Here is a 14,422-nt window from a genome sequence, read left to right on the forward strand (position 1 = left end):
CGAGGTGGAGGTGTTGGCCTGCGAGCCGGAGTGGCTGAAGTGTAATCCAATGATAAAAAAAAAGTATTGTCAGCAGGAGTGTGTCCACTATCGAATTCATCGTCACTTATAATTATGGGAAGTGGAGTCTCTGTCTCAGTGGTTGCATTACAAATGGAAGGCTCGACATTGTGCAATGTGGTTCCACTCAAGAGACAAGAGGGAAAATCACTTATGGATGCAGGACGTCTGGCAATATAAGACTTACGACCACCCACGCGTCCTAGCAGTACGCCTCGAAGGACCGACGTTTGTCGGAGTGCCATTTAGAGATATCGTCCGCGAACGCCGCAATCAGGACGGAATTTTAATATCAGAAGTGTTTCTCACAGGTGAAGGATAAATTCTTTTATAATGGATGGAGTAAAAATTTCATAAATATATCTAGTAAAGGGGTATATATGCATACTAGATCCAGGGAAGTTAGCAAGAAGAGGACAGCTTCAGATGTGATATTACGACCATTGTTCTTCCATATCTATATAATGAAAAGAACAGTGGTATACAAGCAATAAAGGCTCAGAGTTTGATAAGAACGAAGTCTCAAAGGAAGCCAAGTTCTTAATTTTACAAGGAACCAGATTCTTACTGGCCCTAGAGGTTGTCGCTGGAGTACGCAGAGAGTGCAAAACGCTGACATTAGACCAAGCTGGTCACTTATGAAATCATGAGGGGACGTGTCTTTTCTGCGATATATAGAGAAATATTAACACGTGGGCTTATGACTCAAGTGGTGGAGTTAATAAGATCCACCAAGGATCTGATGGAAGTGTTATAAAGACAGGATTAACACGTTGGCTATGGGTCTAATAATAAAGCACATAGACTTGTGACACTTGTCAAGCCTCACGTGTTGGAGATTATTGTGCAATGTCAGCATAATACCACTTCATTAAGCATGGCGCCATGAACCCATAAATAAGATGGCAACAGAAAAGATACCACCAGCTCAGATCGTTCTAGCAAGTGAGGATCTAGATATAGTAGATCTAGTCGTTGCTTCACATGAGGGCGTCTTTTCTATTAGGGAATATCTCTATAGATACCGGGGGCGGCTAATGTGACGCCTAGCATACAATCAAAACCAACTTGTTTAAAAAAGTCGAATAATAGAAGACATCTTTTTCAGTATCGTGGCAAGTACTGGGGGCGACTAAGATGGAAGGAACGAACGCCCGAGGAGGTAAGTCCTCACTAGTTGTTATATTATAAAAGCGAATTTATAATCACAAATGAGAACTTTTTGCATGTATTTATTAAAGAAATACGTGCAATGTTTTTCTAATAAAGAGGAAGACAGGGGCGAGATATTTTAGTTATCAAAGGCGAAGTATTTTAATTATGAAGGGAATACTTGCAATGTCTTTCTATAAAAGAGAAAGACAAAGGCGAAGTATTTTGGTTATGAAGGAAATTGTTGCGATGTCTTTCTAGTAAAGAGAAAGGCGAAAACAAAGTATTACAATATAATTAAGCTGAAGCTATAATGGAGCGAAAGGAGCAAAGGAAAAATGTTGAAGAACACATGCGGAGGAAATGCTTGCAATGTTTTTCTAATAAAGAGAAAAACAAAGTGTTTTGCTTATCAATGAAATGCTTGCAATGTTTTTCTAATAAAGACAAAAACAAAGTGCTTGCTTATCAAGGAAATAGCTGCAATGTCTTTCTAATAAAGAGAAAAAGAAAACGAAAAGCGTTTAGTAAAGGAGGTGGAGCAAAAGAAAGGAAATGTACGACGAAAAGCTAGAGACAGTCAACCCGTACACCAGATATTGTCGTATATTTATTATTCACGGACACACGAGCATTGAGTCGGCAAGTTCTAGGCCAGTACGGGAACAAGTGGGCAACCAATGTGCCTAGCAAATTACGGGAGCAACCTGCATTCAAGTGAGGTATGTTCTCAAAGTCGAAGTTGAATTATTAATTTGATCCTGATAATTTTTCTATTAAAGAGATAAATTGGAGCGTTTTTCTATCAAAGAGAAAACCAAGGAAATGCTTCATTCACCATAAGGGTGGGAGATAAGATTAGAGAAGATTTACAAGACCAACACTTAGGTCATATGTTAGCTAATGGAAGAGCAAGAGAACATAACATGTTGATCTGTTTGGCGATTGGGTAATACTATATGGAGTTTTAAGTACGTTGTTGGTACTTCGAACGTGTTTGGTGATTAAAGAACAATGGATTATGAGATGATTGAGTACATTTTTGGTGATTCGAATTATTAAGCCAACTTTGGGGAAAATCCACACAACAAGCTGGCCAAGGCCACGAAAGGTTATCGAGTAAACATCATATGGTGAATTTGAACGAGCCGCGAAGGTTAGTTCTTCTTTTGATTTTCTTAATCCATCAACAAGTTGAGAATTAAGAGGGGGTGATGTTTGTACCCTATTAAAATAGCGTACGTGCGTATCACATGAGGCTTATTATGGAAACCGGTCGGTTTATTATGGAAACCAGTCGGTTTATTATGGAAACCGGTGGGTTTGTTATGGAAACCCATAAGGATTATTATGGAAGCCTGGATTTGGTTTATTCTGGAAACCGGTGGGTTTGTTATGGAAACCCACAAGGCTTATTATGGAAGTCTGGATTTGGTTTATTATGGAAACCGGTGGGTTTGTTATGGAAACCCACGAGGCTTATTATGGAAGACTGGATTTGGTTTATTATGGAATGAGTTTTTAGGGACCATGGTTTTTTTGAGGGGACCATGGTTTTATTAGGCCACCTTCCCTATAGTGATAAGGGGTGTCCTAAAACGTTGAAATGACTAACCTACCCTTAACCTAATTTAATTTAAAACCAACCTAATAACCACTTATATATATAACCACCACCTCCTCCCACCACCAACGCCCACCACCGCCGATTACCACCACCACCACCTCCGATTATCACCACCACCAACCACCGATTACCACCACCACCACCGCCGCCGATTACCACCACCACCACCTCCGATTATCACCACCACCAACCACCGATTACCACCACCACCGCCACCGCCTATTTAAGAAATGTAACAACATCAATGCAATCACAATTAAGTTCGGTTACATAATAATTTTATCGAGTATAAAAGACGCCAGCCGCAACCTGATTCTGCCATGGGACCACTCCGGAGGTATTTTCCAACAAACCCTTCACTTTAATTTGATTTTGATTGCTTTAATCGAATAGAAATCATCAAAATAGGGTTTTAATAGGAGTTACAGAGCCATGTTCGGTTAGGCCGATTTTCCAAAAAACCCTAGTTTACTAACCGAACTTCTTGAAAATAAAGAACACGAAGAACAATTCGTAACTATTAGATTTAAAACTAAGTCACCGAACTCTCTGTTCGGTTGTTTCGCAAAAAATTTTAAGACTACAAAGTAACCGAACTCCACCCTTAGAACCGAAAAAAAACAAATCCAGTCTAACCGAACTGTGTAGTTGTGGCCACTATGTTGAGTTCCAAAATAACCGAACTTAGCCAATAGAGTTCGGTTTGTTCGCAAAAACTTTTAAAACTAAAAAGTAACCGAACTTAGCCAATAGACGCTGGAACTTCACATTTTTTTTGTTTGTTAAGTTCGGTAACTTCACAATTTTATCGCAGAAACCGAACTCAGAGTTCGGTTGGTTAGCTGTTAGGTTCAAGTTTGCGAAAGAACCGAACTTTGTAAACTTATATACTCTTATATTACGTAAAGTTCGGTTAGATCAAAAGTGCCTGCAGTTTGCGAACCAACCGAACTTTGTACACCAAAGTTCGGTTAGTTGAGAACCAACCGAACATAACGCTGTAACTCCTAGAAATTATATTATTTGAGAGTTCGGTAACCTGCGTGTTTGGAACAAGTAACCGAACTACACTTTCAGATGAGTTCGGTTACTTGTTCATCTCACGGGGCAACCGAACTACAACTTCAGATGAGTTCGGTTACTTGTTCTTCATATAAAGTAACCGAACTGTTCAAAATCCAGTTCAAATCCGGATCATTTTGAAGATTAACAAATATTCTAGGAGAGGATGGAGATGAACAATCAGATGAGTTTTCATCATTTGAATACTCAAATTTAGTGAATTGGAAAAAAATTTATTTTCCATGTTTTTTTCCTTCATCTTCTCTAACTCTACTCTCTCAATAATTCTACTCAACTAATAATAAATCCATCTTTTAATTTAATCTCACTTATTGTTTTTAACTAAATCATTCACTAATCATAACCTAAAATTAATTAAGAGGGTAGATTAGGTATTAAATAAATAACTAGATATGGGGTGACCTAAAATTACTTCTAATGCCTTTACCCAAAATAAAACCATGGCCCCCCCAAAAAAACCATGGTCCCCAAAAAATCGTTCTTATTATGGAAACAGATGGGTTTATTATGGAAACCCACTTAGCTTAATATGGAAGCCTAATTCGGTTTATTGTAGAAACCCACTTGGCTTGTTATTGAAGCCCAAAAGTCCATGGGTTAAAAGATCTTAATAAAAGAGGTTAAGATTTTCATGGAATAGTTATTATTAAATATTATTTAAGATAAATCCTGATAAAAGAGGATATTTATCTGAAGTAGTTATAATTCAAGATAATAATTATTTGAGATAAGTGAAGATTATCATAAATATTAGAGTTTATCATGAATCTGGTTGTTATTTGGGATTTATACGGATGAGGGAGGTTATTTGGATAACTATCAAAACCCTAAAACTACATCTATTTTCTGCCTGTATATAGAGGCAAAATCTCAAATCAAAAGGTACAGAATTCTATTCCTTTCACCACAATACATTTGCATAGAACATCCGCTGACTTTAGCATTAGAGTGTTTTTGCAGGTACCCCCACCTCTTTTCATCAATTATTCGGAGATTCTTCATCAACGATAGCGATTGGATCAATTTTCACGCATCTCGAAAATTGTTGGGGTAATCAATTTTTACACCAACAATTGCAAACCCAGTTTTGGACGGGTGTGTGATTATAACTCTTCTAATACCCTCCCCATAATATTTGGTATCAAATACTCAGTTGGAAGGGCAGTCATGAATGTGATTTCATTTACACAAACTATGCATGCTCATAGTACAAGATATAAAAAATGTGAGAATGAAAATAGTGAAGATGTGAATCAAGAAGCATGTGAATATCGAAAATTACAAATCTCGATGGTATTGTGACTTGATACTTCATGATACAAACTGATTCAAACGAATCCTTAATTGGACCTGGCGATGGTTTGTGAACTTTGTTAGCGACTGTTAGATCAAGGGTCACTGACTGTTAGATCATGGGTCACTAACACTGATGCTTGATCAAGAAACAGATGGAAGCCAGCCAAGTTTAGCAATGCAAATTAAACCAATGGCAAGTACTACTATTATGAACTTTGGTCTTTGGCTATATGATGTGATGCATAACTAAAAGAAGCTAATAAGTAACACTACACGAGGCTTGAGAAAACAAAACAAAAGATCACTGCCGGTCCCATAGAACTTCCATATAGGAATTGTGACTTTTTGAACTACTCCTACTCCTAGTTGGTGAATTTGCAAGAGGTGGACCGGCATACTTCCCATACTATATCGAGTCTAGTGTCTTCAAATTTCAATTTCCTCAAACCCCAAAAAAAAAAGGAGAGATAAATAAGATTTCTCTGTCTGAAGACTCTAACTCGGCTCAACTCTCAGCGTTCCCGCCTCTATTAAGTAGCAAATCAAAAGCCGTCCTTCTTCACCATCCCCTCTTCTTCATCTGTTAACGCACTTCTGTCGCCTTCTTTCCTGAGCTCTCTCTATTATTTTCTTCCTCCGAACCCGAAGATCTCATTCGATGAAACTCGCACTAATCTGATTTTCAATTTTCAAACCACTTACGAAACCCTAATTTCTCAGTAACAAGGCAGGTTGTTGTTTTGGTGAATTAGTTTGTATGTTTTCTTCTCATCTTAACCTTGTAGATTTGCTACTTGTTATGGTGAGGGTTTTCATCTGACCTGATATTTTGATTTTGCAGTAGTGAGGGTCTGACCATGAGTGTGGATGGCGATTCTTCTCCGTTGAGTTCTTCTGGTAGTGATGATTTTGCTGCATTGCTTAATGAAGAACTAGCAGGGATTTCTTCTGATGAGTCATTGGAGGAGGAGGCAGATGAAACAGACCAAGACCATGATGGAGAAGAAGAAGAAGTTAATGAAGAACTAAATGTAGAAGATGCTGATTTTGCAGCAAAGAGGTAAACCAGGTCTAAGCCAAACGATTAATGTATCTCTTTTGTTCAAATTGGATGATTATGTCATCAGTGTTTAGACTTAAATACATTCACATACAACACTACAACATAAAGAGGGGTATTTTTACTTCCTTAACAAATTCACAAGTAAGGGTTTATAATGTAACTTTTTGACTTTATACGGGAGATTTTCCAAAAGATATCCTGATATTATATGGTTTCATTGTTTTCTGCAGAAATTCCAGACTCTTTGCTGTAAAAACCTTCTAAACAGTCAAGTCAATGGTTTCTGTCATAGTTTATGTATTCTATGGTGATATATGCTGCATTCTGTGTTTAAAAGACTTTTATTCCATGCGTTATTGACTTAGACTAAAAGAGGCTTAGTTTGACCAACATGAATGTATTGAGTTGGTAATGATTATGCCCAATTTTGATCTATAATGTGAGTGAACTACTGAATACTAGCTCACAACCACCAAAATTTGTCACTTCATATTTTGCATGACATTGCAGGAGTAAAAGGCAAAGGTTGGATACGTTGGACGATGACGAGGGGCTGCATTGCTCAACTTCTCTAGAACCGGTTTCACAAAGCTCAGGTACTGTTTTTAAGGTTCTGTGATTTGTGATTTTTGTCAATGTGTAGAGATATATTTTGTGTACCCCTCATTTTTGTTTCATATTATGTTTGACTTAATTTCTTATGAGCATCAGAGTTTTGTTTAAGTTGGTGTCTCTCGTAGTAAGATAAACATCTATTATGATTTTTTTGAAATGCTCTCTCATCCCTCTCAAACATCAGTGACTGCTTTCAGAGGCTCTGTGAGTCACTCTTTCCAAGCAAAGATTCATAGAAGAACCAGATGGTTTTGAGTTTTATATTTTTCAGCAAAAAGCTTGACCTCCTTTAATTGCAGCATCTTGTGTTTTGATATTTCATAATTTAGGCGGACAAAGTTAGACATGTAAATTCATAAGTTCAATTCATTCGAACACTATGTTCACATCTGTTTTCTTGTATCGACTGTGAATGTTGAGCATTTTAGTAAAACTTGTGTTTTATGATAGAGATTGGCGGTATTGTCCAGCTTATTCTCGTGAGATAGCTATTCTTATCTTTTCGTGTTAGTATTCTTATCTCCACAATTTCATCTGCCTACATGTAGATGTATCTGTCCAGTTGGAAATATGTGCACATCCATCACTTATTAAAGGAATGTGTGTAAAATGTGGGCGGATGGTGGATGATGTTTCTGCCGTAGCACTTGGGTACATACATAAAGTAAGATTTTTTTTCTTGCTACTGGGATTTCTTTCTTTACTGTCATCAATTGCCTGCACAAAATTTTAAGGATGCTTTAAAAACGACAGTGTGTTGACTGAACAAGTTTACACCTTCAGGATTTAAAAGTCGGCAGTGATGAACTTGCCAGATTACGTAATAAGGATCTCAAGTCCTTGTTCCGCAAGAAAAAACTATACTTGGTCCTTGACTTAGATCATACTCTACTTAATTCAACACATTTTCAACATATCTCACCTGACGAGGAATATCTAAAGAACCAAACAGATTCACTTCAAGGTATGACTCATCTATGTGATGTGCTTCATTGTTTATTTCTTGATAGGACAGAAAGCATTGTTTTTCTTTTTTAATCTTTTGGTTTGTTTTCTTTTTTGGATAATTGAAAATTTTATTAAGAATCTAATGAGTTTAATGATTTCTCCCCATGGGTAAACAATCTGTTATTGAGGCATTCTATGCCTGAACCTCATTTTAGTCTTTTGGTTGTATCCAATTGTTGATTGTTAAACTTTCCAAAAACCGCTTATTCGGAATCTGGAAATAGAAGCTTCTCATGATACTTTTGCTTATTTGATCAAACCTGGTATATAAACTATTGCAATCGCATGATGCTAAGTATCCTTGGTCATACAAATGCCTCATTAGGTGAAGCTTGAATTATTATGACATGTGAACCTGAGTTAGCTCAAGCTGACTGTTATTCCAATGATACCTAAAACAAAAAGTTTTCTAGAGAAAAACCAAATACATTGTTCGTTTGAAATGACAGTTTACACTGATAAACACTCGAACTTACGTGCTGCACTCTGAAGTTACAAAATTAGGAAAAGCTAAGACAAAAATAAATCTAGAAGATGGGAAAACATAAACAACTCTAGTTTTGGAATGGTAAGACATAACAGGATTTCACAGTGTTATTAATCGTGCAAAGCTTAGGCTCCTGGTCCTAATATTTCAATTGCAACTATGGTTTCCCTCTTGGTTAAGAGGGTCATCTGTCCTTTTGCTTTGTCATCTCTGTATAATCTTGTAGATCATAATTTTCCAATTCAAAACTTATATTAAGATATGAAGAACCACGAGGCTCGACTGAATCAATTAGATGCAGGGTCTAACATTTTAAATTGGCCAGATCTTCCAAATGGGAACCTTTTTCAATTGGACTCTATGCGCATGTTTACGAAGCTGAGGCCCTTTGTACGAACTTTTTTGAAAGAAGCCAGTAACATGTTTGAGATGTATGTATACACCATGGGAGAACGCCCTTATGCAATGGAAATGGCACGGCTACTTGATCCTGGAAAGATCTACTTCGACTCGAGAGTTATTTCACAAGCTGATTGCACCCAGAAACATCAAAAAGGTCTTGATGTGGTGCTGGGAGCAGAGAGTGCTGTAATTATCCTCGATGACACGGAGTACGTGTGTGCTGTGGCCTGTTATCGTTTTCTTTTCTTGTGCGCTTCTACTTTTAAGCCAATTGGCTTTTTCCTGTTACTAGTATCAATCCTTAGACTATGCCTACTTGGTAGCTAAATTTTATTGGTTTACTTTATTAAAATATATAGACTGGTTTCACTTCTTTATTCACTCCTTACTGGCATATGCCCATCACGCTAGGTCTGGCGGCAGCATAAAGAAAACCTTATCCTCATGGATAGGTATCATTACTTTTCTTCAAGCGGGCGGTCATTTAACTTGAATAACAGGTCCCTCTCAGAATTAAAGAGGGATGAGAGCGAGCCTGATGGTGCACTTGCAACCATTCTCGGAGTTCTTAAGCGTATACATCAGCTGTTTTTTGACTTGGTAGCTCACCTCGCCTTTGCTTAATTTTTCTGATCTTTTTTCCCCGACTTCATGACCTCTGCATACTCGATATTTGTTCTTATCAGCTTTGTTTTTATCAGGAGCAGGATGATGATCTCATGAGGAGAGACGTCAGACAGGTAAATAAGCAACTATGAGTCGCTTGGTTTAGTTTGTGTACATTGAAAGTCAATAAATCAGTGTGCTACATGTGCTTTATTTTTGACTGATTCAAATGTTCGACCTTCAATTGTTAGAGTTTTACCAGAATGAAACTACTTAAAAACTGGTATAAATAGTTCCATATAGCTTCATTCTGATGATCTGATTGAGCCAAATTATTTTCTGAATTGGGTTGTAGATTGTAAACTTGTACGTATAAGAACTCATGGTGCTTCTCAATGCACCCCTGTGACCAACCCAATTATTATTGAACCTCAAACCTTACAGCAAATGCTATATTGTCTAACATTTAATTCACTTTGGTGATGGATGTGGAAACATATTGGTATTTAGGTGCTGAAGACAGTTCGTAGTGAAGTTTTGAAGTGATGCAAGTTGGTTTTCAGCCGTGTTTGGAAGATCGGAGAGCAGGTTGAGAACCAGAGACTTTGGGAGGTTGCAGAGGAGTTGGGAGCCATCTGCTGTAAAGAGCTCGATGCATCTGTCACCCATGTTGTTTCAACTGATATGGGGACAGAAAAATCTCGTTGGGCAGTGAAGTATAAGAAATTTTTGGTTAACCCAAGTTGGATCGAGGCTGCCAATTTCTTATGGCAACGTCAACCTGAAGATAGTTTTGCTGTAAATGACAGTAAGAAAGAACACTAAACATGGGGTTCATTTCTGAAATATTTTGAGCAAATGCGGTATGCGATCATTTGTACATTCATATCAAATGAACACGAATATCACAAGTAATTTTGGTTGCAGGCGTACATTAATCAATGTTTACTACTTGTCCTTGCTTTGAATGTTGCTTAATATGTTCAAACTGAACATTCCCTATTATGTTGATAGTACTTCTTTGTTCAGATGTGATCTTGATCATTGTTGGATAATGTAGTCGCAACGAGAGAAGGAACAAACCCCATAGTCAATGAGAGAAAGAACAACCCAATATAGACAAGAGTGATGAAGTTAAAGAGGAAACAACCCCCATAGTCAGTGAGAGAAAGAACAACCCAGTGATGAAGTTAAAGAGAACACACACGGATTATCCTTTCCCATCAAGTTATAAAGAACAACCTAAAATCCTACAGTATTAAACTTAAACCATCAGCCCTCATTCCATTCCAAAACATAAAATCAGAAAAATCAAAAACACCCCCTCTCCTCTCCTCTCAAAAACCTAAGGACTTTCTCAATTTATTCAAAATCAATTGATCATTGTAATTGTCGATTCGAAAACTTTAACCGGCGATTAACTTCTTCTACAAATATGACTCGTTGTAATTGCCGATTTGAAAACGTTAATCGACGATTAACTTCTTCTACAAACATGACTCGTACGAAGTTGTGAACCAAGTTGTGAACCCTAAACTCGTAGATAAACTCAAAGAAAAAAACCTATTCGAGAAGGAAGGAAAAATCAAATCGTAAAGACAAGAAGAAGTTATGGCCCCAATTAGAAAGTAAGTCAACTGAAACCTATTAATGTACTTGTTGTTTGTGTTTTTTGTGGTGTGTTGATTGTAAATTTAGACTTATAACCGAAATATTGCAGTTATAGAAAGAGAGTCGTCACCTTCGAAATCATATACCTTAAGGACTTTTCATATGCATGTTGAAACTATGGTAAATCGTCATGGTATATGGTTGGTTAGGTTTCCTTTCAAAATGTATTCATTCAATAAATTATGTGCCAAACTCCGCGTACTCAATTTTTTTAAGAAATATCTCATATCCAAAATTCAAAACCTAAACAAATAATAAGGAAAGCAAACCACCACTAGAAAATATGTCTCTCAGGATCACTCAAAAGAAGGAAATTATTCTAAAAGAGATTATCCATTTGGAAAATTTCTTGTTTGGTCCTAGGCCCATATAGTTATTTATAGTAGGGTCCAACCGGATTTTTTTTTATCCGGAGGTCCAAAATTAATTAAAACATGGAAATGTCCATAATGCCCATTACTACCAAACGTGTGTGTCTACACTGCTTACAAATTTGAGTACATATCTGGTACACTGCTTAAAAATTCGAGTACATATTTGCTACACTGCTTACAAATTTGAGTACATATCTGTCTGAGTACATATCTGTCGTACTGCTTACAAATCCGATTATATATCTGAATGCTTACAAATTCGAGTAATATTTGCTGCACTGCTTCCAGGTAGAGTACAAATCTGTAAGAATCAATGATAAATAAATTAGAAAACGTATTACATCACATACATTGTAGGATAATTCAATGTAGCAACCCAACCTTCTATGTTCCTCCAAATCCATTTGCAGCACACCTTCTTTCAAACACACGTCACAACCAATTTGTAACTTCATCAAGACCACCACCGATTTCACAAGCTTGCAAATCTGAACCAACAACAACTCACGTTCCTATGATTCAAAATCTGTCATTTCTTGCAATAAGTTCTGAACTGCAGCTCCAGATCATCTCCATATCCAATTCCAGTACTGAATCAAACGTAACAAAGAACATCTATTTCAGTATTTCATATACATACTGAATCAAACATAACAAGGAGCACTTCCTATGAGTATGCGATATATGTACTGAAGATTCATGAACTACAAATCAACAGTATGACAACAACAGGTGACAGATCTATGAAAAATAAGAGAATCGAAAGACATATTACAGTATTTCACATAAGTACTGAAGTGTAAGACTAAAAAAGGAGCAAAAACACAGCAAATAGCACTTCCTATCAGTATTATACATACATACTCATGGATCGAACCAAAAAAATTGGAAAAACTTCAAATAAAACAAAATTAGAAGAGTTTTGTATCAGTACGCCATATATGTACTGTCAATTCATACACGAAAAACAACTTTAACAAACCTAAAAAATATTATAATGTTGAACCAATGATAAATCACAAATAACCGCTACAGTTTTAGTTACCTGTAACCCTGGGAAAACAGCATTGTTAATCGCAGATTCCATATCAACCCAAAGAACATGATCTTTCTTGAAGAAAATCATGCCACCTCTGGGACCTCGTAATGACTGCAAATTGAAATAGAAGACATAGTAAACAACATGACCCTTGAACCTAAACCAATAAAAACAAATGCTGCTTGTGTTGGTGTCAGTAGTTGCAGTCTTGCAGACTTCATGAATGGGACTAGGTGTACCTTGTGAGTGGTGGTTGTTAAAACATCACAGTATTCAAATGGGTCGGCAAGTACATATGCAGCAACGAGACCACTTATGTGAGCCATATCCATCATGAGAAAAGCCCCAACAGAATCTGCAATCTTCAAGAAACATAGCAGGAAAGGGAATTAGGTGTGCGTAATGGGTTAACTAGTCTGATTCTCTGATCACTAAGAATCACAACTGTTGACAATCAAAAGATATGTGTATACCTTTCTCATTCGAGGATAATCGAAATCACGAGGATAAGCACAAGCACCAACAATGATGAGTTTTGGTCGAAAGAGGGTGGCAGTTTTCTCAAGCATATCATAATCAATAAGGCCTGCAAGTGAATTTGGTAATGAATGCAAATTATCAACGAATTATAAATGAACAACAATAGACCACATAGTCATTACACAATATAAGAATGCAGAGAAGCACCTGTTGATTCATCAAGACGGTAGGGCATCGATTCAAAATAAATCGAAGTCCCAGATACCCGTCTTTTAGGAGTCATAAATCCATGTGACAAGTGACCTCCATGAGGAAGATCCAGACCCTGTGCCAGTTACATGAACAAATTAATACAGCCCCATATTTTGAAAGGAGAGTTGATTACATCCCTTAGGGGTTCAAAACTGATTTCAAAAAATTGGAGAGAAAGAGGCCTCAACTTACCATAATACGGTCATGTGGGTTGAGAAGTGCAGTGTAAGCTTCAAAGTTAGCAGGAGAACCAGACAGAGGTTGGACATTAACTCCCCATTTCTTTGGGTCTAAGTGAAATGCATCCAAAGCCCTTTGTTGACAAAGTGTCTCTAGCTCATCAATGTACTCATTGCCACCATAGTACCTACATTGCAGAATGAAATGATCAAATGCATTTCAATACAAATACAGGGAAAAAATACAACATTAAACACCATCTTTACCTTTTACCATGAAGCCCTTCTGAATACTTGTTTGTGAGACAAGAACCCACAACTTCCGTCACTGCGCGAGATGTAAAATTCTCTGAAGCAATGAGCTCCAAGCTGTTAAACTGATGATTCTTCTCACTATCAATTATTGAACGTACTTCAGGGTTTTCCTAACTTGAGAAGGTAATCTATCCGCAGTAGTAGTACCCAACTTGGGAAAAAAAGTTGAAGAACCTTTAGTAAAAAGATTGGGTTGTTGTACAACAGCACCCATTATTGCAGCTCCACTGTATGCCTGCATCTTCTTCACTTCTCCTTAAACATAACAAGGAGCACTTCCTATAAGTATGCGATATATGTACTGAAGATTCATGAACTACAAATCAACAGTATGACAACAACAGGTGACAGATCTATGAAAAATAAGAGAATCGAAAGACATATTACAGTATTTCACATAAGTACTGAAGGGTAAGACTAAAAAAGGAGCAAAAACACATCAAATAGCACTTCCTATCAGTATTATACATACATACTCATGGATCGAACCAAAAAAATTGGAAAAACTTCAAATAAAACAAAATTAGAAGAGTTTTGTATCAGTACGCCATATCTGTACTGTCAATTCATACACGAAAAACAACTGTAGCAAACCTAAAAACCATAAAAGCATCAATCAAATCGATTTGATTATCAGAATACAATCAAAAAAACAAATCAAAAGAAGAAAACCGAACAAAATAATCAAACAAGATGATTAGAAAGCATACCTG

The 14,422-nt window shown here is 36.9% G+C and overlaps 1 protein-coding gene across 3 annotated transcripts; it reads left to right on the forward strand.

Annotated features, from left to right (window-relative positions):
• Nucleotides 1-5,653: 5,653 nt before the first annotated feature.
• On the forward strand, nt 5,654-10,084 carry LOC113299149 (RNA polymerase II C-terminal domain phosphatase-like 4). 3 transcript variants are annotated; one of them, XM_026548115.1, is made up of 9 exons: nt 5,654-5,949; nt 6,060-6,278; nt 6,792-6,877; nt 7,445-7,560; nt 7,680-7,860; nt 8,717-9,006; nt 9,205-9,393; nt 9,495-9,533; nt 9,910-10,084. In XM_026548115.1, the coding sequence occupies exons 2-9, from the start codon at nt 6,076-6,078 to the stop codon at nt 9,943-9,945; spliced, it is 1,140 nt and encodes a 379-aa protein (XP_026403900.1). In that variant the 5' UTR covers nt 5,654-5,949; nt 6,060-6,075; the 3' UTR covers nt 9,946-10,084. The 3 variants fall into 3 exon arrangements, 2 of the variants coding, with proteins under 2 accessions (XP_026403900.1, XP_026403901.1); XM_026548116.1 differs by having other exon boundaries at nt 9,501-9,533; XR_003334650.1 differs by lacking the exon at nt 9,910-10,084 and having other exon boundaries at nt 5,655-5,949; nt 8,717-9,002.
• Nucleotides 10,085-14,422: the final 4,338 nt, after the last annotated feature.

Source organism: Papaver somniferum, chromosome 7 (assembly GCF_003573695.1).
Source record: "Papaver somniferum cultivar HN1 chromosome 7, ASM357369v1, whole genome shotgun sequence".
Lineage (NCBI taxonomy): Eukaryota > Viridiplantae > Streptophyta > Magnoliopsida > Ranunculales > Papaveraceae > Papaver > Papaver somniferum.